Source organism: Corvus cornix, chromosome 3 (genome assembly GCF_000738735.6).
Source record: "Corvus cornix cornix isolate S_Up_H32 chromosome 3, ASM73873v5, whole genome shotgun sequence".
Classification (NCBI taxonomy): domain Eukaryota; kingdom Metazoa; phylum Chordata; class Aves; order Passeriformes; family Corvidae; genus Corvus; species Corvus cornix.
In genome coordinates this window covers 111,821,528-111,843,337 of record NC_047056.1, presented here as the reverse complement: position 1 = coordinate 111,843,337, position 21,810 = coordinate 111,821,528, and the positions used below count along the sequence as shown (strand labels likewise).

The 21,810-nt window shown below is 47.9% G+C and overlaps 1 protein-coding gene across 3 annotated transcripts; it reads right to left on the bottom strand.

Annotated features, from left to right (window-relative positions):
* Positions 1-558: 558 nt before the first annotated feature.
* On the bottom strand, positions 559-17,339 carry EFHC1 (EF-hand domain containing 1). Of its 3 annotated transcripts, XM_039570072.1 has the most exons (11): positions 17,213-17,339; positions 12,046-12,267; positions 10,186-10,473; positions 8,325-8,474; positions 7,090-7,282; positions 6,641-6,861; positions 5,840-5,980; positions 4,477-4,690; positions 4,017-4,164; positions 3,011-3,215; positions 559-1,076 (listed from the first exon to the last, which is right to left on the bottom strand). In XM_039570072.1, exons 1-11 carry the CDS (start codon positions 17,327-17,329, stop codon positions 951-953), a joined length of 2,025 nt encoding a protein of 674 aa, XP_039426006.1. In that variant the 5' UTR covers positions 17,330-17,339; the 3' UTR covers positions 559-950. The 3 variants fall into 3 exon arrangements, with proteins under 3 accessions (XP_039426006.1, XP_039426007.1, XP_039426008.1); XM_039570073.1 differs by lacking the exon at positions 12,046-12,267; XM_039570074.1 differs by lacking the exon at positions 3,011-3,215 and having other exon boundaries at positions 1,000-1,076.
* Positions 17,340-21,810: the final 4,471 nt, after the last annotated feature.

The window sequence follows — 21,810 nt, the reverse complement described above, 5'->3', positions numbered from 1 at the left end:
GCAGTGACCTTTCCACACAAAGGGAGACAGGAGGGAGCTGGCACGTGGAGACTCTCAGTTGTCTGAGGGGAAGTGGGAATTCACAGCACAAAAGCTATCTTAAAGCAGCATTTTGTTCCAAAGAGCTTTGTTCTCTGTGTGCATGACAGCTGCCTTTTGTAAGTGCTCCATGGCAACACCTGGCAGGTGTCACTTGGGGTGAGAAGGCTCCTGCCACGTTACCTTCATGGGGAGATGAGTAATGTGGCTCTGAGAGGAGCACGAGTGTCATAACTTCATTGCTATGCCAACTGCCTGTGTTCCCTTTTCCTTGGAGACCTGTCAGGTGAGATGACAAGTGGGTAAGGTGGGTTTAGATGGGATCTCAGTCCTAAAACCATTCCCCCTTTAACTTTTTGTTAAAAAATGCAGAGCTGCTGTCAGCAGGTTTGTGCCCAGACCCCTGTTACCTCCAGGTAACTGAACTCGCCACCCGATTTTGAGTAGACCTAGAATCACACTTTGTGGGTTTCCCCCCCACTTAGCTATTCCACCATTCTATTTAAAACAGACTTTTTAACACTTTTATAGTAACTACATTTTTATTGCAATTTTAATAACAATTTAAATTGGCAGTCCTCACTACTTGAACGTGAAAGGCCCATGTGAGAGAAACCTGGAGTGGTTTTCACTCCAGGCTCCAGAGAGCTTTAGCTCTCTAAAGTACTGCACTAAAAGGTTGAGAAAACAACAGAAGAACCTGACTTTGGTTCTCAGAATTATTTTTTTTCCTCCTTTAAATTTCATTTCAACATCCAGCAGTTGTGAGATTGAGTTTTGTGGTGGCTAAAAGGGCAGGGAGAAGTTAGGAAGGGAAAAAAAGTTAAAGTGAGGGTGGAATCAGCTGGGTCTGAAAGGGTGAGAGAGTGAAGCAAGAGTGAAAACAGGAACATCCTTTTTGAAGTACGTCTTCAAGTCAGCTGAGAATTCAATTGCTGGTCCTGTCCTTCGGCTTCTGGGAAAAGATTACTAGGGAAGGCTAGAAGGAAGTCACGGTAGTTTACCTTGTCTTCTCCACAGGAACAGTAGTCAATCAGCTGTGGGGACAAAAAACACAGCAAACACCATAAAGAGTTGGAAAAAGCTGCAAAATTGGGGTTGTTTTTGGGGGAGAGTGCCCAGAGGTACTCCTTGTGTGACAGAGCAGGAGATCTTATTCCCCCATGTGGATTCCCCGATCCTGGTAGTCCTGAATCACAGGTAAACTTAGAATTATAGAACCATTAAGGGTGGAAAAGGCCTGCAAGATCATCAAGTCCAACCTTCAGATCATCGAGTCCAACTATTTAAGGGTTCAACTTGATGCTCTAAAGGTTCAAGTCCAACCCTGAATGCCTATAGATCACACTAATCTATGCAAGGAGAAGAGTTTTAATGTTTGAGTTCAATCCTGCTTTCCTTCTGGGCCTCACCAGGCAACAGAGCCACAAAAATACAAAGCATGGCCACAGACTGAGATGGGCACAGGAAATCTTGCAGAAATCCCTGCCCAAAAGTGGGGTGGGGGCACTGTATGTGAACAGTTACTGTCCCCTGGTGTCACTCTGCTGTGCACACATGGCATAAAGGGGAGACACAGATAATTGAGCTCGGTGACAGCCCCACTAATGAACCAGTTCTGGTGTCCCGTGCCTGACCCTGCATTGTGTTACAGAGCCACAGCCTTTGTGTGCTTCAGGGGAAGAAAGAAGGCTTTTGTTTCTTTAATTGCATAACTAATCTCCTTCTGACACCCAGCGAGATGGAAAAGGTCTAATATCAAAATTCCTTGAAAGGATTCTTCTTCCCCTTGTCGCCTGGAGACAGATTCACTGGGGTTTGCCCTGTGACTGACAGCTGTGCTCCTCTCCAAGCAGTGAACTCTCTGCCCTATGTTTAATTTATAGCCCTGCCACGCTTCCCAGGGCTCTGGGAACACTGGGATTAAGATTTCAGGAGAGAAGATGGATGTTTTTAGTGCATAGGTCCTAGACTGGGGCTCAAACTTGGGAGTTTAGCTTCAATTGTCACAGGTTCTCCACATAATTTTAGGAATGTTACTTCTCTCCCATTCTCAGAGTGGACAGGGACTGTCACCACTCCATAAATTCCTCAGGACAGAGTGAGCTCTGATGAACTCTGGTACAGCAAAACCCTGGGTGCTGGTCAGGGCCTTCATTCATCCCACATTCTGAGACACAAACCCCCTGCCCCTGCACCTTTCTAACCATGGCTGTGATGCTCACAGTTGGCTGCTTTAGAAAAGTTTTTATTTTAGCCAAGGAAATACTCCCTCTGCATTTGAGATTTCTCTAAAGTCTGAGTCCCCCTTTATTGGCCACTAATCTACTGCCAGTCATATGATGCTGAGGAAACATCCTTGCCAGTCATATTCCTGAAAGGATCCTCCTCCATCCTCACTGCAGGAATTTTTCCCTCAGTTTCCCTCCCATTTTCTGCTGTGCAGACTGCGATCTCCATGTGCTGCTTGTTGTTCATAGTGCCCAGCAAGTGTTAGCCAGGGGCTTATGATTCTAACTTATCTTTTGATTATTATTATTATTATTATTATTATTATTGTTTTATGTCACCTCTACTCAATCCCAGCTGTGCTTAAGCCATGACAGACACTCCAAGCTCTGCAGGAGCCTGTCCCTGATCTCTATCATGATTCCTGACCTTTATCATGTTATACAACCTCTTCTACTCATCCAAGACCTGAACCAGCAGGAATTCTCACACATAACAGTGCAGCCAAACACAGGGGGAAACCTGGATAACATCTCTTCCCTTTCCTTAGAGGACAGCAATTATTATCTCCTCTAAGACACAGGCTCAGAAATTTTTCTGAACTGGGCCTCTCTTGCTCTTTTCTTGAAGTTGTTCCCCTTCGTAGGCTAGAGCAGCTGGTTAGGGTTGGTTTTTAGAGATCTTTTGGAAGAGCTACGGGAGGGGAATTCCACATGCACAGCACCCCTTCCTTCCATCTGACCTTTTTAAGAAGAATGGTGCTGGTTGGCACATGGAACCTGTCACAAACATTTAAAAATCTTGTTTTATCCAGGAAGCCAGAGCCTTCTGTGTCAAAATGATGAAATGCCTCATGAAACTTCCTGGTGTTGAAGGGCTCGTGGTGGAGCTTCAGCTCTTTCTGAACCTCTACAATTAAATCATCCAGGTCCTTCTTGGGGAAGCCACTGCAGAAGGAAGGAATAACAGGATTTCATGTAAAAACTCATTCTGGCAGTCTGGCTGTGACACTTGTGTGAACAAGGAGCATTTCCTTGTGTGCTCCACAGTGTCAGAAACTGTGGGAAACTTGACTTTCAACCAGAGCCATGACATAAGTGCCTCCAAACCATGTTCTGAGGTAACAGGGTTGTTACTGCATCACACAAACTGGGTCCAGACAGCTAAAAAGGAGGATGTGGTCTAGGCTCTGATGAGCTGATAAGCAAAGAAGGAACAAATGCCCAAAAAAAGACTCCCCTCACCACCTGCTGAACCTGTAACCATCGAGCAGCTCAAGTTGGCAGCATCTGTTACAGTGAACTGATGCCTCTTGGGAAAAGATGTGTCCCCTATCCCTGGAAGTGTTTAAGATCAGGTTGGACAGGGCTTGGAAGGTCTGGTGGAAGGTGTTCCTGCCCCTGGCAGGGGCTGGAATGAGATGATCTTTAAAGTCCTTCCAACCCAAACCATTTTGTGATTCTGTGATTGGCTGAAAGTCCAAACACTTCTTGAACTCAGGCTTGGTGCTGTGACCACTTCTCTGACTCTGCTGCTGAGCCAGAGCTGTCCCACGAGGTTTTGGGGCCAGCAGCAGCCACGACATTTTACTTTACACATTTCACACCCTCTGAATGTGCCAAACACAGCCTCTTGGAGCTGAACCACCAGCAGAGCAGGAGGCTGGAGCCCAGGGAGGCTGGTGAAAATGCGTTAGCAGTCAATCCTGAGTCTTATTCAGCCCCACCACCCCCTTCTTTGTAGCCTACCTGCTGGCAGTCTCCACTACCACCTGCCGTGGGTGGAAATGGTCCCTTATGGATTGCAGTGTTGCTGCAGGGAAACTCTCTGCATTTCTCTCCAAATAATTCAGCACATATTCATCAGCATCAGTGATGACAAACCTGTGGCCAAACACTGGGGAAGAAACATTAAAGTGTTACCTGTGTTTTAGCATGGGTTAAAATGATTTCTTCACCCAGGAGGAAGCAGGATTCCTCCCCTGTGGCTGGGCTCAGCTTTGAGCCAGCTCTGCTACTTGTTTCACTGATTCAAAGGTTCAGACATTGACAGTAACAAAGTTGTATCAATGTACACCAGCTGCTGATCTGGAAACTCAAATGTGACGAGACCCAGAAGCAGCAGATCTTTCAAGTGAGGGGATACACACTGTCCGTGCAATAAATGACATCTCAGAGCAGAGAGTTATAAATCCAGTCTGGATTTTACCTTCAACTGTAGAACCGATGGTGAAGTCAGAGGGCTCATAGTATATGGGATTCTCAGGAGTAGACCCTGGCTTGGTAACTCTGGTTCTTTTTAAGTATTTCCCTCCAGGGATGCCAGAGTTTCTGACTGGAGGTTCATAGATGCCAATCGTGTCATCAGAGAGGAAATAAGAGAGGATGAAACGACGGTTTTTGTCCTCAGGCACTGGTGATTCCTAGAGGAAAGGTAGTGGGTTTGGAACAGAGCATTTGAACCAGGTTTTCTTTTCCTGGGGTACTTAGGAGTACCTAATAACCCACTCATAAGCACCCAGAGCCCAGAGATTTTTTTAATAGGTGACTAAACAAAGCACTTGGTGTGCTGACATAATGTCACAAAGCCCTAGACAACACTAAGGATCAGAATTTCAAAGGTTACTCGCTTTACTCAAGCCACTGAAGCAGAATCTGGGCTGAAGTTACCAAATATATTCAGTGTTTCCACAGCCTGAGTAATCCAAGAGAAAGGAATATCCTATATGGAATGATTCATCCCGGAGTGGTTGTAAAATTCAGATTGAAAATTACATTTTTCATTATGCTGAGTGCCTGAGAGAGGCTGGTGCTGCTTCAGCTCTTAGTCACAGGAAGTCACTCCCCTGACACACCAGTGGGTTTACTTACTTAGTTTAAAGCTAAGTGGATCTTAACTCCTCAGCTGTGACCTTTAGGGAACTCCTGCACAATAGGGAAAAGAAACCAGCCCTTATTCACCTGGAATGTTTGGAGAGGGCAGGCACCAGGCAGCACAGGAAATGCCATCGCTGCTGCTGGATGTGCCAGAGGCTCCTTGCATAAACCAGCTGGAAAGCTGGCACGAAGGCCAGGGCCTGGGTGCTGTTGTGGGTGGAAAACACCATTTCTGTGGATTTTCCACCTTCTACACTGACACTTGGCTGCTCTGCTAGGACAGCTCCTTGCTGGCTGCTGCATCCAGGACCAGCCTGGAGAAGGACATGTGCTGGAGCCAGCAGCAGAGACATCAGGCCCTGGCTGGTGGCAGTGGTGGCAGGCAGGCACAGTGCCCAGTGCTTCAGTCAGGGCCATCTGTCATGTAGCAGCGGCAGAGGGAGTTTTTCCATAAATGGCTGTGGGTTTGTAGCAGGTCTGGTTTGTACTTTCTGGCCTTGTTTTCTTTCTTCTAGTTTTGTGAGGTGCCAATTGTCACAGCAAGCACACAATAACCCCACGGCATCCCCCCAACTCGTGTTGGCTCGGGGACCGCTCTTGTCTCACTGGCACAAAGGAGAATTTGCCAACAGCCTTGTCTGGGCAGGCTGCTTCTCCCATCCTCCTGGCACTGTTCCACCAAGGAAAGCACTTACCAGGGCCACCTGGTACCGCAGGATCTTGAGGTTATTCTCCAGCATCTTAATGATATCTTTCCGTGGAGGCTTTGGAAACAGACTGAGACAGTTCTGAAGAGAGTCTTCAGGGATGCCAAAACCATTATAGGGAGGAATTACCTGCGTCCAGAGGAGGTATCAACCATCAACAAGACAAAGTTTACAAGACTTATCAAAGCGCATCAGATTTGGAAGGAAATATTCTGCCACCAGGTAGCAAGAGCTGTGACATCCTGCCCAGTAGAGATGATACCAGCCTGGCCATGTGTTGGACTTCATGAAAATATAAGAGGATTAAGGAAGTCTGAAACTCAGAAAACCAGGTAATTTCTCTGAATAAAGAGGTTATGGCTCTGTTAAAGAATCATAGAATAGCTTGGGTTGAGAAGGACCTTAAAATCACCTAGTTCCAACTAAACATTCCTGTGCACAGGATCTCAGCTATCAAATGGTTACACTGGTAGCCTAATCCCCATCATGTCTGTCGTCTAAGCCACAACTCCAAAGCATTCCTGGGCTCATTTTGGGAGGTAACACAGCAAGGGCTGTGACCATCCCCAGTAGGCAGTTTGGACTTGGCAACACTGTTTTGGAGAGTGAGGGAGAGTTCTGTAGTATAAGAGCAGCCATTCTTATATTGATTATGGCCATTCTTGCCTTATCTTTTTCAAATTACTTTTTTCTTTAAGCTGAACTTGTTTCCCACAGGTTCTTACTAAGCTGAGAGCTTACACCAGCTGCTTCCTTTCCTCCCTTCATTTGAGAAATTGTTTGCAGTACCTGTGGAGCTTTTTCAATTGGTTTCTTATTCACATCCACTGGCTGGAAGTCTGTGATGCCATATTTTTCGCGATAAAAGTCCTGCGTGAACTTGTCACAATCATAGATTAAGAAGGTGCGTCCAAGGAGGGTGACACTTTTGCCAACAGCAAAATCTTTAGGTGAGTACCACTCTTGTACCTCGTGGTCAGTGATCTCCAGCACACAGCTTGGGAAGTTCTCTAAGGACAAGGGAGCAGAAGGGAAAATAAATTAATCATGGAGATGTTAATATTTCCTAGTGAAAAGGGATATAAAAGCAAAGTGTATAAATAGCTCCAGGGAGATGTTGGCACTGCTGTCCTGCCACTGTTTCCCAAACAATAAAGAATTTAGTGATCATTTAAATAACTTTTTTTTGTCCATGAAATGACACTTTAGCACAGACAGATGTGTCAATCTAAACTTACTGTTCTTGTCCACAAAGATTTTGGGCAAGCGCTGGCGTCTCATCAGTACCGGGAATGGGTCTCTCCCATCATTTCTCCTGTGGACTTCCCGAACCTCCACTGTGTCATCTGCCAAGAAGTAATGGATGACACAAGGATGGTGATCACCAAAGGCACAGTTGGTGTCATCCCATATGGCATAGAAGCGAAGCACCTGGGGTGGAGAGAAAAGAAGCAAACATGGATCAGAATCATCTTCTGATGCCACAGAAATCAAACTCATCACACCGAGATGCTCAGGAGTTCCCCAAGGTTCAGCTCCTGAAGAGGCAAGAGAGACACAGGGAGAATTTAGTCAGAGCAAGGGGCATTTGTGTTTGTCTGAAATTTTCTGCTCTGGCACCTGGAATCAATATTTTGGTGTAGGAGAGGAGTGGATGCAGCAAGACCATTCCTAACAGAACTGCATCTGGCTGCTAAATTCCAGAGGCAGGTGGCTTATCTCATCCCAACAGAAAGCAAGAGAGCAATGGATGATATTGAGCACAGGCTCTGCAATACAAAGAGGAGCTGCTTACGAAGCACAAAGCCCAGAAAAAAAACATAAAAGGTTTTGTTTCTCACTAATGCCAAGAAAGAAGCAAATCTGGAGTCTGTTCAGCAGACTGAGATGATTTAGAATGAGTGAGGTTGCAGGCACTCACAGGACCTGGGTTTCAATAGCACATATTCACTGTAATCACAGGATCTTCTAGGTTGGAAGATTACTGAGTCCAACCTCTGACTGACCCCCACCTTGTCACCCAGCCCAGAGCACTGAGTGCCACATCCAGTCATTCCTTGGACACCTCCAGGGATGGTGACCCCACCACCTCCCTGGGCAGCCCCTTCCAATCACCCTTTCTGTGGACAAATTCTTCCTAATTCAACCTAAACCTTCCCTTGCAGAACTTGAGGCCATTTCCAGTCCTTTTGCTGGTTGCCTGGGAGAAGATACTGACCCCCCCCGGCTGCCCCCTCCTGTCAGGGAGTTGTGCAGAGCCACAAGGTCCCCGCTGAGCCCCTTTCCCAGCTCCCTCAGCCACTCCTGGTGCTCCAGCCCCATCCCCAGCTCTGTTCCCTTCCCTGGACATGCTCCAGCCCCTCAATGTCTTTCCTAAAGTGAAGGGCCCAGACCAGGACACAGGACTGAAGGTGCCTTACCAGTATGATGTGGGTAATTATACAATAATTTGGGTAATCCCCAGCTCTCTCACCTTTGTGTCATAGGTCAGAAACTGCCTGAAGGGGTCGGGACCTGCGGGCACGATGGGTTTTTGCACAGGTGTCCGACGCTGTTCTGTGTAAGGATCCGAAACCATTTCCTCTGGAGGGTTCACTTCAATTCCTTGGCTCTCCAGGAACACCTAGGAAGGCCATCTGAGCTGTTAGTGCTGCCAGGAGTTCTGAAGGTAAGAGGTGACTAGAGGTTACAAGTGGGCTGCAATGAGTGAGGTCAGAATGCTGCAAGTTCATTCCTCACAGAGAACTCTACTGCAACAGCAAAATACAGCAGATGATAAATGTATTTGTTTAAGCTGCTTCTTGGCTTTGCTTACCCTTCAATTAGTCAGAGTAGTCCTGTCCTCAACATCCTAACTCAGATGTCACTTGAGCACAGTTCTCCTTGGCCTTAGGGCTTTAAATGGAAGATAACTGTCAGTTATCTCTTTTATGTAAATGAAAAAGATTAAATTGGTGTATAAACACAGATGTTGTCAGCCTGAATTTGCAAGAACTTAGGTCTGTGTCAGACAGTAAGTTAGTGTCACCCACACCAGGCACACCAAGACCCTTCAGGCACGAGGATATGTGTCAGTGGCAGCTTCGTTCCATCTTTCAGGAGTACTTTTCCCACAGAAAAGGTGCAAACTACTTGTTTACAAAGGGATTTTTTGCTTACCTTGGATGATGAACAAAATCCAGGGTGTTACTCGTGGACTTGTATCAGTCACCCAAAACAACCTCTGAAGTCAAGGGACTTGTTCCCTTTTTAGCTTTGGGAAGTGGCCCATGAAACCATTCAGCCCAGGAAGCACCCGTGCAAACATCTCCCACAGGAATATGAGATCCCTCTGGAGACTCACAAAGCAGGTTCACACTTTCAGACTCACTATTTTCTGGTCTAGAAGATGTCAATAACTGATAAATAGACTGTTGGTCTTGAGATGTAGACCCACATAGCTCATTCCATGTTTTCCATCAATATTAACATGAGGACCAGCTCTTCATTTGATGTGAACTGACTTTAACAGTCATCCAGTTCCAACAGAGCTGGTCCCACGGCCACATTTACACCAATATATTGTACATGCTTGGGAACATTCCTGGGCACTGAGGCCAACTGGCAAGGAAAAGCCTGGGTCTAAACTCTCCCAGCCTCCAGGACAGGTTGACTGCATGTAACTCACCTATTGGGAATGGCTCCCTGGCCTGGAAGAATAGGAGCTGACCAGGGCTGAGATTATACTGGGGATGATATAGCAGGATACCAGTGTACTGGTGATTCTTATTTCGTTATTGGATTGTTATTATCTCATTTACTGGCACAAAAATAGCCAGAAATAGAAAAGCAGGCAATGAGTAAGCTCTCTTAGAAAGGTCAGTTCATACCATGATTCTCAACCCATGGATCATGGCTCGACTGTGCATGTGTGCAGAGTTACTGCTTGTATTTATTCCCTTCCACTGTTCTTAATGGAGGAATATTAAATCAGAAAAGAGTCAGGATCACTAATTTCCCTCTCATGTATGAACAATATTTCATCTGGACTCCAAGCAGTTAAACTGGCCAGACATAAACTTAGAATTTGTGTTGTAAAAAAAAGCCCTGAGGACAAAGGATAAACTCCCAGCAGTCCTGGAGCAAAAACACTGAGCAGTTAACTTGCCCTCAACAGATGTCATACCCTGAACTCCCCGCTGGCCTGAAGAAAGAAAACTACACAAAAAGCAAAATGAAAGACTGCAAGCACCTATATCACAAAAGCTACAGCTGCAAACTGCTGCACTCTAACAGGTAATTAAAATCCTGTGATTCCCAGGAGTCTTTCTGTCAGTGTTCTCCCCACAACACACCTTGGTGAAGGAGTCACAGTTGACCAGGCGGTAGGTCCTGCCATACATGGTGAGGTCGATGCCCAGGTTCAGATCCTTCCAGTGGTAATAATCCCCCTGCTCATTCTTGGGCACCCGGTGGCGTCTCATGAGTTTGCCTTGAACCAGACCTGAGTTCTTCACCTTAGGCTCAATGACACACATGCTGTCATCTTCCAGGTAGTAGTAGATGCCCACTTGGCGGATCCGGTAATGCTCCTCTGCAGAGATAGCAACTTCCTCCTGGAAGTAGGCATCAAACTTCAAAACCTGCCCAAGGGACAACAAAACAAAGGGAGAGAGAAAGAAACAAACTGAACACTGTGATTAGTCTATCAAGGCCAAAAATTTATTTGTAATTTTCTTTGATGGTGTAAAATTACTGGATTAGATTCTACAAAATCTTCAAAGACAACAGTGGCCTAATCTGTGAGTGACAGCAGAGGCACCAGGAGGGCTTTTATTAAGATGTGCCTTTTGCAAATTTGGTGTGCATGAGACAAGTGTAAAAATACAGCCTTTTCCCTACTTATTGATCACCTGCTGTTTCACATACAGCCAGGTGCTTGGCTGCTGGCAGTAATCTACTTTACTGACACACATGGCTCTTTATGTGTCAGCTTTACAGTCCTGATTGAGGGAAGTTATCAAGAGATTTTAGTAAAGAGTTCAACCACATCTGAGGATTTTAAAATCTGAATAGGTCATTATTTTAAGGCCAGGCTGAAGGGGCTCTGAGCAACCTGGTCTAGTGGAAGGTGTCCCTGCCAGACAGGGAGGCTGGAACAAGATGATCTTTAAGGTCCCTTCCAAACCAAACCTTTCCATGATGTGAAGTCACATCTATTCAGCACTGACAGCAAAAGCTGATTTGTGCTGGGGAAACAAGGGAACTAATCAGCCAGTCCCTCTGCTTGGCAGAAGTAGGAGGAATACTCCCTCCAAGATCATTCAATGCCCCTAAGAAGGTGTAGGTGGCCAATCAGGCCTTGCATACCCAGCCTACATCAGCCCAGAGGACTGGATAATTAAGGGATGATAAAGCCAGCAAGTTCCTACCAGTCAGCAAAGTGCCCCACAAGGGACTGAGACATCCCCAGCAGCACTGGGGCCCCTGCTGCTCCTGCAGCTTGAAGGAAGGGGCAGAGAAGAACCCGACAGATTAAACAGCAACATCTACATTACTCTGAAGGAACAGCCTCAGTAATTAACAGAGCACATCTGTTCCCCAGCCTGTGTGACAGCCGGGCCGAGGGCTGGCTGGCTGCAGACGGCTCTGGCAGGGCTGGCAGCGTGCGCAGCCCGCACATGCTGAGCTCCCCAGCCCTGCAGCTCCCACTGCAGCAGCTGCTCCATCCACGGCTGCGGGTTGCAGCCTGGGACTCTGGCACCCTGAAAACCAAGGGTCAGCTCAGGACTGCTCGGAGCAGACACAGAGCCACCTCCCAGTCTGATACGATCACCAAGATGTAACACGGGAAGCACTAATGGAGCAGTTCAGGCTGTGACACGCTGTGGTGACCAACACAGTCAGATGGACCACAGTCAAAGAGGCTGCCAGGGTTCTCTTATAAACTGGAGCTTTCCAGAGCTAATCAAACCTCTTTTCCAAAGCCTGCTGGAAATGCTCGAGTGTAACTTGCAGGGAATGTCTTACATCGTTTACGTATTATAATCCTCCTCCCGAGCAAAGAAAGCCTCTTTCAGTCTGGGATTCAGCTGTCTCTGACTAAGGGCACTGGCATCTGAAAACTGCTGTAACGCAGTCCCGTGAACCCTGGAGCTGACTGTTTATGTCTCCGAATTTGGCCAGCGATATTCCTGGAATCAGCTTCTTTATACCTTTTTGTCATAAGCCACGAATGCTGGAGTGAAGCTGGAAGGTGCAGACCTCCTGACTTGCCCATAGGTCAGTGTGGATCCCTTGGTGCATAAATCATCTAATTCATCTTGAGAGAGCTGATTTGCAAAGAGTGGGTCCCCGCCAACCCCCTCTCTTGGCAGCCGGGAAAAGGCATATCCATTTTTGTAGCCCAGTGTCTGCGACCGATGAAAAGATGTTTTCTGTTGGAAGGAAATCCAGCTATCAAAATACTGCATGAATTTAGTAGATACAGCTACTGGAAGCACAAAAATAACCCAGTAAGAGAGTGCAATATCAAGAATGTCTCCCCCCACACACATGCCCAGCATTTTATTATAAACTACTGCAGCAGTTATTTAAAATCACATTTTGCACTTAGATTGAGGAAGTGGAAAAACAGTGTGTGGTGGATGTATGACACACGAGAGTGAACTCAGATCCTCGCACTGCCACAGACTCCGGAAGAACTTAAATCACTGAATTTCCTGACTGCCACCATATTCAATGCCTAGAACAGTGCGTTAGCACTTTATCTGCCCTGGTATTTATCTCACCAGCTCTTTGTTCCCTACCCTGTTTGTCAGCAGTACAGAGCACCATGGGACCTCAGTTACTGCCTTATGGTGCTGCCTTGACTGTTGTGCACCCTCTGTGTGTTCCATTGTTATCTATTTTCTTAATTCTCCCCTGGGCATGATATAGGATTTTCTTTGCTGGGTTAAATCAAGGCATGTCATGCTCACAGAACTGCAGTTATGAAATGTACAAAAGCGCATCAGTTGTTTTATCACCTCTCTGCACAGTCATAGAATCATACAACAGTTTGGGTTGGAAAGGACATTAAAGATTATCTTGTTCCACCCCATGCCATGGGCAGGGACACCTTCCACTGTCCCAGGTTGCTCCAAGCCCTGTCCAACCTGGCCTTGGACACTTGCAGGGATGAAGCAGCCACAACTTCTCTGGGCACCCTGTGCCAGGCCTCACCACACTTTGTAAAAAACTTCTTCCTTGCATCTAATCTAAGTTAAGCCTCTTTGAGTTTAAAACCATCATCCCTTGTCCTATTGCTACAGGCCCTGCTAAAAAGTTTGTCCCATCTTTCATGGAGCCTCTTTAGGCACTGGAAGAGGCTCTGAGGTCTCCCTGGATCCTTCTCTTCTCCAGGTGAACACCCCCAGCTCTCCCAGCCTGCCTCCAGAGCAGAGGGGCTCCAGCCCTTGGAGCATCTCCGGGGCCTCCTCTGGATTTGCTCCAGCAGCTCCACGTCCTTCTGCTGTTGGACCCCAGGGCTGGAGGCAGCTCTGCAGGTGGAGTCTCACCTGAGCAGGGCAGAGGGGCAGAATCGCCCCCTCTCCTGCTGCCCACGCTGGGGGATCAGCCCAGCACAGGGGTTTCTGGGTCCCAGCCTCTCATCCATCAGCAGCCCCAAGTCCTTCTCCCAGGGTTGCATTCGATCAGAGCCATGAACAGGACCCGATCTCTGTCAGCAAGTCCTGTTCTTCACCACTGAAGAGCAGGGTCAGACTTGAGTGACATCAAACTACTCCACTTGCTGCAAGCTCCACCACACGAGGTACCTCACCTGCACTATGAGAGCCTGCCTGGTCCCATTGGGCTTTCAACACTTAATGCTCCAGAGAAAGCAGGGGAAATTATGAGTCCTTGATAATAAAACCTCTTGACTTTTGCCAAGTAAAACAGAGTTGTATGCATTTCTAGTGCTGAGAGAACCAAGCTTCAGCTCCTTTTCCAGCCCCAGACTTGCAGTCAGTGCAACCTCAGGCATGCAAATCGCTTCTTCTCCACCCCCTCCCTCGCCCCTCATGGTTAAGTCTCTAATCATACCTTCAAGGCCCCACTTGAATTCCACATAATTCCCCGTTTTCTATTTACATTGCTACTGTAGATCTTGCAATGGAGGAAAACAGTTGAAAACAAGATTTGTCTGAAGACACATTAGCAGAACATCTTATAAACTGCCACAGAACTGTCACTTCCTTCTGTTAAATAAATACCAAGGGAAAGCTGTGGGAAAAATATGCAAGAAAAACCAGGAAGTTTGTCTTTAATTTGAGGAGTATCAGTATTTGTCAGAAGTGTACAAGCTTTTAAGAGCCCACATTTGCCTAAAGAAAGCACCTCATTGCTTCATAAGGCTCATGAGTGGATAAGCTCTCCCAAAGTGAGCCTGGATGCCAGATAACACCTCACGGGATCAGGTGACCAATGCAAATTTAAAAAGGAAAGCCCAGAATGTAAACTCCTAATCTCAGTTGCTGCCAGTGTTTATCTGAAGAAATTCCACTGAATTAAGTCCTTCTTTTTGCCAAGTCTGTAACACTTCACACAAGCACCATTCCCTCTCCCAGTGTCTGTTCCCCTGTCCCGTAAGCAATAAGCAGTAACAACACTTTATTTGAACAGAGGTTTTGTTCAGAACTTCTCAGCATATACAGAGAAAACAAGTATTGTGATGCCAATTTTATAGAGTGGAAACTTTCAGATTTCCAAGATGTTAAAAATTATTTCAAGGAAATATTATTATCTGATAGTAACTCTGAGATAACCTTTATTACTGCATGATTGTCTGTTATGAGTAATTTACTCTATTTACTATTGGAGAACTCATTTGTCACTGATTTAGGCCAGGTTGGATGGGGCTTGGAGCAACCTGGTGTATGGAAAGTGTCCCTGCCCCTGGCAGGGGGGTGGAACAAGATGATCTTTAAGGTCCCTTCCAACCCAAACCATTCCATGATTCTGTGACAAGTAATTTTTACGTATGGAGCTGAATGCAGCCAGGAATGTTTTCTGTTAAAGATGCTCTCCAGGGAGGCTGTAAATCCCTAGTGTGCCCAAAGCAGGCATGAAACAACCCCTTTTTTGGCTTTTCATGGGATTGTTTTAGTATATCAGAGAAATAAAAGGAAGCATCGGTTCTCTGTGGTACCACTTCCTCAAGAGGACATCGAGAGGATTTGGGGTTATCAGGTCCTTAGCACCTGGACCATCCGATGGGGAAAAGGAGAGGCTGCTTCCTCATTTAGGTATCAGGTGCAGAGGATAAGGATGAAACTTCTTCTTCCAGGGAACCTGGGAGCAGCTAAGAGTGTGTCACTCCCTGGGGATGATCCTGGAAGCTGTGGTGGTACCAGTTCTGTGGTGGGATACCAGTTCTCCCATCACATTATCAGGTTCCAGACCTAGACTGTCATGGATTCGGTTCTCCAGGCAACACCAGGAGAGCAGTTTTGAAAGTATCAGAGCTTTGGAGGAAGGGGTATCAGGAAGGTGTTGATTGTAATGAGACTGGTGACTTCGAGGTGTTTCTATCTAACAGATAAATTATGTCCAAGAAATAATTATATTGGGTTGATTTAGGGGATTAATTCCTAGTGGAGGAATGCTCCAGGTTTGATCAATATTGCTTCTCCTGTGTATATCCAGTTGAGGAGGTATCAGGTGAGTTTAAGGAACTCGGTTCAGGACGGTATGAGAATGAGTTGAAGGTGCAGAACACTTTGCTTTGGGAAAACTCAGATGGTTCAGAGAAACAGCAGTTTTCCTGAGGGAATCAGGTTTCAGGACTGTAAAGTGAGTTTGGGGATTTCCCTTGGGGTATCTCATGAACCGGTGGGGGAATTATTGGATGGATTCAGGGGAACTGGATATCCAAAGGGGTGAGTTTGCAGATAGTAGTTCTGCAGTTATGGAAAAAGCTTTTGGACTTTCAAATGAGGCTCACAAATGAGGGGGAGCAGGGGTGTGTGTGTCTTTCTCTCCAAAGCTATCAGGACAAATTCAGGGTTACAAGATGGGTACATGATATAATGGATTCCTTGGGGAGAAAATTAAAAGCACCAAGTGCCCTTGAAGGTTGATTTAGGGATACTTGGTCCCTTGGGAACAGATTGCAATGTTCAATAACACTGGAAGAATTTAGGGAGTACCAGGTCTGCTGTGGGTGGGATCAGGGGATACCAGATAGGTACAGAGCAATCAGATCCCCCAGAAGTGAGTCCAGCAGGTATTTGGTGGCTTTGGGAAACACCAAGTCCCTGGGGGAGAGTTTAGTGGATATTAAATCTGCTGGGGAGCATCAAGTGAGTTTACAGAGCACCAGGTTCTTTGGGGGTCATGTCCAGGGTACCAGGGTCTGGTGAGTTTGAAGTTTCCAGGACATGGGTTCAAAGGACATCAAGTTGTCTCAGGGATATCTGGGGAATTCAGGAGGTACCAGGTGTCTTGGGGGAGTTAGAGGATGGTCTGAGGGAACACAAGGTTCCCTCGGGGTGGGTTCAGGGGGTAACATGTTCCCAGGAGGAATTGTCTCTCCCTTTACTCTGCTCTTGTGAAACCCCACCTTCAGTGCTGCATCCAGGTCTGGACCCACCCAAAGCACAAGAAACGCATGGATCCATTGGAGCGAGTCCAGAGGAAACCATGGAGATGCTCCAAGGCTGGAGCCCCTCTGCTCTGGAGCCAGGCTGGGGGAGCTGGGGGTGTTCACCTGGAGAAGAGAAGGATCCAGGGAGACCTCAGAGCCCCTTCCAGTGCCTAAAGGGGCTCCAGGAGAGCTGGAGAGGGACTTGGGACAAGGCATAGAGGGACAGGACACAGGGAATGGCTTCCCACTGCCAGAGGGCAGGGATAGATGGGATATTGGGAAGGAATTCTTCCCTGTGAGGGTGGTGAGGCCCTGGTCCAGGGTGCCCAGAGAAGCTGTGGCTGCCCCTGGATCCCTGGAAATGTCCAAGGCCAGGCTGGACAGGGCTTGGAGCAACCTGGGCGAGTGGAAGGTGTCCCTGCCCATGGCAGGGGGTGTAATGAGATGGTCTTTAAGGTCTTCTAACCCAAACCATTTGTCTTCTAGCCCAAACTATTCCACAATTCTACGAATATTGCCGAGTTTAGGGGTCCCAGGTCTCCCGTGGATTTAGAGGAATGTCTGAGGGAGTACCAGATTCCCAGAGAGTGTCTTCAGGGGGTACCAGCTACCACCTGGAGCGGCTGTGGGGAGGTGCAGAGGCCCATTCTGAGGGCACCTCTCAGGGGGACACCTGCTAGGCCAGCCCACCTTGATGCCGGGGGACTCCCGTGGGAAGGGGGTACGGCAGGGGTACAGTGGGCGGGCGCGCTCACCGTGGGGTCCTTGATGGCGCAGCCGGGGAGGAAGGGCAGCCCCGGCCCGGGTCCGATCCCGAGCCCTGTCCCTGTCCCCGGCCGTGTCCGCGGCCCCGGCTCCGGCCCTGAGCTCATGGCGGCGGCGGCGGCGCTCCGGGCCCGGCCCCGCGGACGCGTCTCCACGGCAACCCCCCCGCGCGCTCGGTGCGCATGCGCGGAGCCCTGCGCGCCTCCGTCTCTGCGCCTGCGCAGGGAGCGCCTCGCGCCGCGGCAGCGGGGAGGGCTTAGAGGGGCCGAACCGCCCCCCCCCCACCCCCGTGAGGGGAGTCCGGCCCCCGGAGCGTGAGAAAAGACGTGGAAAGCGTTATTCCTGTTTTATTAAGGATTTCCCCCTCACAGCCCCTCATAGTCCGCTCGTATCCCACTCACAGCCTTTCATATCCCCCTCAGAGCTGCCTCACAGCTCCTCCTATCTCCCTCGTAGCCCCTCAGAACCCCCTCACATTAAAATATCTTGGCCTCCAAAGTGGGTGGTGGCATCTGGACGGGTTATTTTTGGGGAGTTTTCTCTGCCCTGTGCAGTGCCCACAGTGATTTGTGGCTGTGAAGCCACAAATCCATACCTGGAGCGATTGGAATGTTTTAACATAAGTGGTTGTGCTGGTTTATGATGTATATATACATGTATAACAAGGTATATAGTTGTGAAATAGTGTATTTTTCATATGTAGCACTGATATAATCCCTCTCTTTCAAACATGGAATTTATTTCTGGAGGAAGGGGCAAAAAGAAGCATCAGGGATGCCATCAAGGGAAAGGTGACTGTTCAAAAGTCACTCCTAAATGTAAGAGAGAGCTAAATCCATCACCATGGAAAATAGAAGTTGTTTGTTGCCTACAGAAGTTGTGGATTCCCCAAAAGAAGTGGATTCCCCATCCCTGCAAGTGTTCAGGGCCAGGTTGGACAGGATTTGGGAGAAACCTGGTCTAGTGGAAGGTGACCCTGCCCAAGGCAGGGGGGTTGGAACAAGATCCTGAAGGTCCCTTCCAACCCAAACCTTCTAGGATTCTATGAAAAAAAAAATAGTTTTTTGTGCGTCTTTGCTTTGTTCTCTTTATCAGCAGTACACCAGCCAAGCCAGTCTGTGATCCAAGGGCAGGCAGCAGATCCGAGGGTTTTGTAAGCAGAAGTTAAGCAGAGAGAAATGCAGCCAGACCGTCTGTCTGAGCATGGTGTGGGAGAATGAAGAAAGCCAGACGGTGGGAGATAAAGAATGAGGCTGATGAGCTTAGAAAGGAAAATAATGGACTGAAGGCCAAGCAAGGCTGGAAGAGCTGGATCTGGAAGACAGCAAAGCTGCTGCTGTGAGGTCTTACCCAGGTGCAGGTCTCTGATGAAGCACTCGCTCTGATTTTTCAAGCTGCAATCCAGGCAGCATTTAACAGGGAACGGGGCCTGTTTCAGAGAAGGAAATTTGCCTCCGTGTGCCAAGGATTATCCCTGAGGAAAGTGACAGCAAATTTGTGACAAGGCTGTGTGGCAGAGTGCCTGCCACAGCCTGTAAAGATAACAGGCTGGGAGAGCCGGGGATGTTCAGCCTGGAGAAGAGAAGGCTCCCAGAAGTCCTTGAAGCCCCTTCCGGTGCCTAAAGGGGCTCCAAGAGAGCCAAAAAGGGATTATTTACAAGGGTATGCAGTGACAGGACAAGGGGCAGTGGTTTTAAAGTGCCAGAGGGCAGGGTTAGATGGGATATTGGGAAGGAATTCTTCCCTGTGAGGGTGGGGAGGCCCTGGCACAGGTTGCCCAGAAAAGCTGTGTTTGTGCCATCCCTTCAAGTGTCCAAGGCCAGGCTGAGCAGCCTGGTTTAATGGAAGGTGTCCCTGCCCATGGCAGGGGCTTGGAACAAGGTGGTCTTTAATGTCCCTTCCAACCCAAACCATTCTGAGATTCCACAGAAGCAAGCAGAAGAAAAGCCAGAGCAGAATAGTGACTGTAAAGCAGGAGAGAGGAGAAATGAGGAATAAGGAACTGGAGTGGAACTAAGAAGATCTGGATTAAGCTGCATCCGTGACAACTTCTGTACAGACAAGTCTGACTTGCCAAGGTCAAGATCAGCCTTTTTAGCTTCCCACATCCCTGCTATTACTCCTGAAAGGGAAAAGGAATTCCTTATCGGGCTCTGCTTTCGTGGCACTGGAGGACACAGATGGAGACAACTCGCCCTCTGGTGGGTAAAAACACAACCTGCAGAAGCCTTGGTCTGTGTGTTACATTAAGAAAAAATAATTAAAATGATTGGCTATTGGAAGGAAAAATAGAGGATATTCTAGAGGTTTTAAGTGCTGGAATTCAGGAAAAATTGACGACTTATGTATGTGATCACACACAATCCTCCCAGACAAGGCTGATGAGCTGAGGACACGGAGGATGTGACAGAAAGGGATCAGAAAATCAACAAAACACCGTGATGGAGAAATCCCTAAAACTGGGATCCCTGAATCTGGGAAGTTGGTGTGCTGGGGTGTCTCGCTGAAGTGTGCATAGAGAACACCAGCAGTGTGGGGACTGGGCATGACAAGTCAGAGACCTGGGTGCATCCGCAGGGCTATGATCTTGTTGGGAATCAGGAAAGCGTGGTGTGATGGCTCCCATGACCCGAGTGTTGCAATGGAGGGATACAGACACGCCAAGAAGGTGAGGAGAGGGAGCTGCCCTTTAGTGAGAGAACAGCTGGAGTGCCTGGAATTCTGCGTGGATGATGAGCCAACGGAGCTTACAGGGAAGGGTTCAAGGCATAACCAGAATGGGTGACACCGTACTGGGCAGCTACCTCTTTGCAGGCCCTGGTCTTCATGAAAGACTTCATCCACCCTGGTACCTGCTGGAAGGACAACACAAGAGGGATGGAGCACCTCTCCTAAGAGGAAACACCAAGAGAATTTGGATTATTCATCCTGGAGAAAAGAAGGCTTTGGGGTGACCTAACTGTGGCCTTCCAGTACCTGAAGGGAGCTGCCATGAAAGATGGAGATGGACTATTTATGTAGTGGCGGGACAAAGGGGAATGGCTTCAAAGTGAAGACAGAGAGTAGATTTAGATTTGATTTCACGAAGAAATTGTTTACTGTGAGGGTGGTGAGGCCCTGGCACTGGTTGTTCAGAGCAGCTGTGGATGCCCTACCTGTGGAAACATTCAAGGTCAGGTTGGATGGAGCCCTGAGAAACCTGGTCTAGTGGAAGGTGTCCCTGGCCATGCCAGGGTGGATGATCTTTAAGGTCCCTTCCAACCCAAACCCTTCTATGGTTCAATGATTTGCAATCCAGGAGGGTTGTGGAATGCAGTGCTGGTAACTCTCTCCTCCAAATGATGGAGGAGCCAACAAGGAGAACTGCTTTGCTGGACGTCAGACTCACCAGCCATGGTTTGCTGGGGATGTGGGAGTCAAAGGCAGACGTGGCTGGTGGAGTTCAGGATCCTGAGGGAAGGGAGGAAGGTAAACATCAAACACCTCTAGACTTCAGACTCTGGCGTCTTCAAAGGCCTCTGCCTCCTTGGTAGAGTGTCTTGGGATAAGGAGGCCTGGGAGGAGTAATCTCCAAGCTCAAGAACAGTCCATTCCAATGAGCAGGAAGCTGGGCAAAAATGCCAGCATGCCTGCATGGATAAGCAGGGAGGTCCTGGCAAAACTCAAACACAGAAGCAGCAGAGGGGTGAAAGCAAGGACATGGACAGAAAGGAACACAGAGACATTATCTGAGTGTGCAGGGATGAGGAAAGGCAAAGTCCAACTGGAATCTGTTCGGGAATGTCAAAGACAACCAGAAGGGTTCCTATAGGGTGACAAAAGGGAGAGTAGGGAAAATGTTGTGGGCCCATTGCTCAGTAAGATGTGGGAGCTGGCTACAGAGAACATGGAAGAGCCTTCTTCCCCTCAGTCTTTACCAACAAGACCAGCCTTCAGGAATCCCTGGTCCCTGAGACCAGGGCGAAGGGCTGGAGCAAGGAATATGCACCTTGGTGGAAGAGGATCTGGTCAGGTAATATTTAAGATTTTATAGGTTTATATGAATCCCTGAAGGGAGGGTGCAAATAGGACAGGGCAAGGCTCTGTGCCAGGTCCTAGTGCCAGGACCACAGGCCACGGGCACACACTGGAACATAGGAGGTTCCTCTGAACATCAGGAAACACGTTTTTACTGTAAGGGTGGCCATGCACTGGCCCAGTTACCCAGAGAGGCAAAAGAGTCTTCATCCTCAGAGATAATCAAAATCCATCTCGACATGGACCTGAACAACCAGCTCTGGGGGGCCCTGCTTGAGCTGAGGGTTGGACCAAGTGGCCCCCAGAGATCTTTTCCAAACTCAACCCTTCTGTGATTGTGGATGATGAACTAAAATTTCTCTAGTCAGTGTCAGGGCAGCCATTCTGCACTTCCCTTGTGGAAAGGGAATGAAATCCAATAGGTATCGTGAAACCTGGAAAGTACTTTGAGATGCACAGATAAAACCACACCCTATTGTTCATTATTGTAATTATTATCACTCTAATATATCCCCTCTGTAATTATTATCCCCTTTCCTTTCTAATGACTCGTAACCTTCTGTAGTTGTGC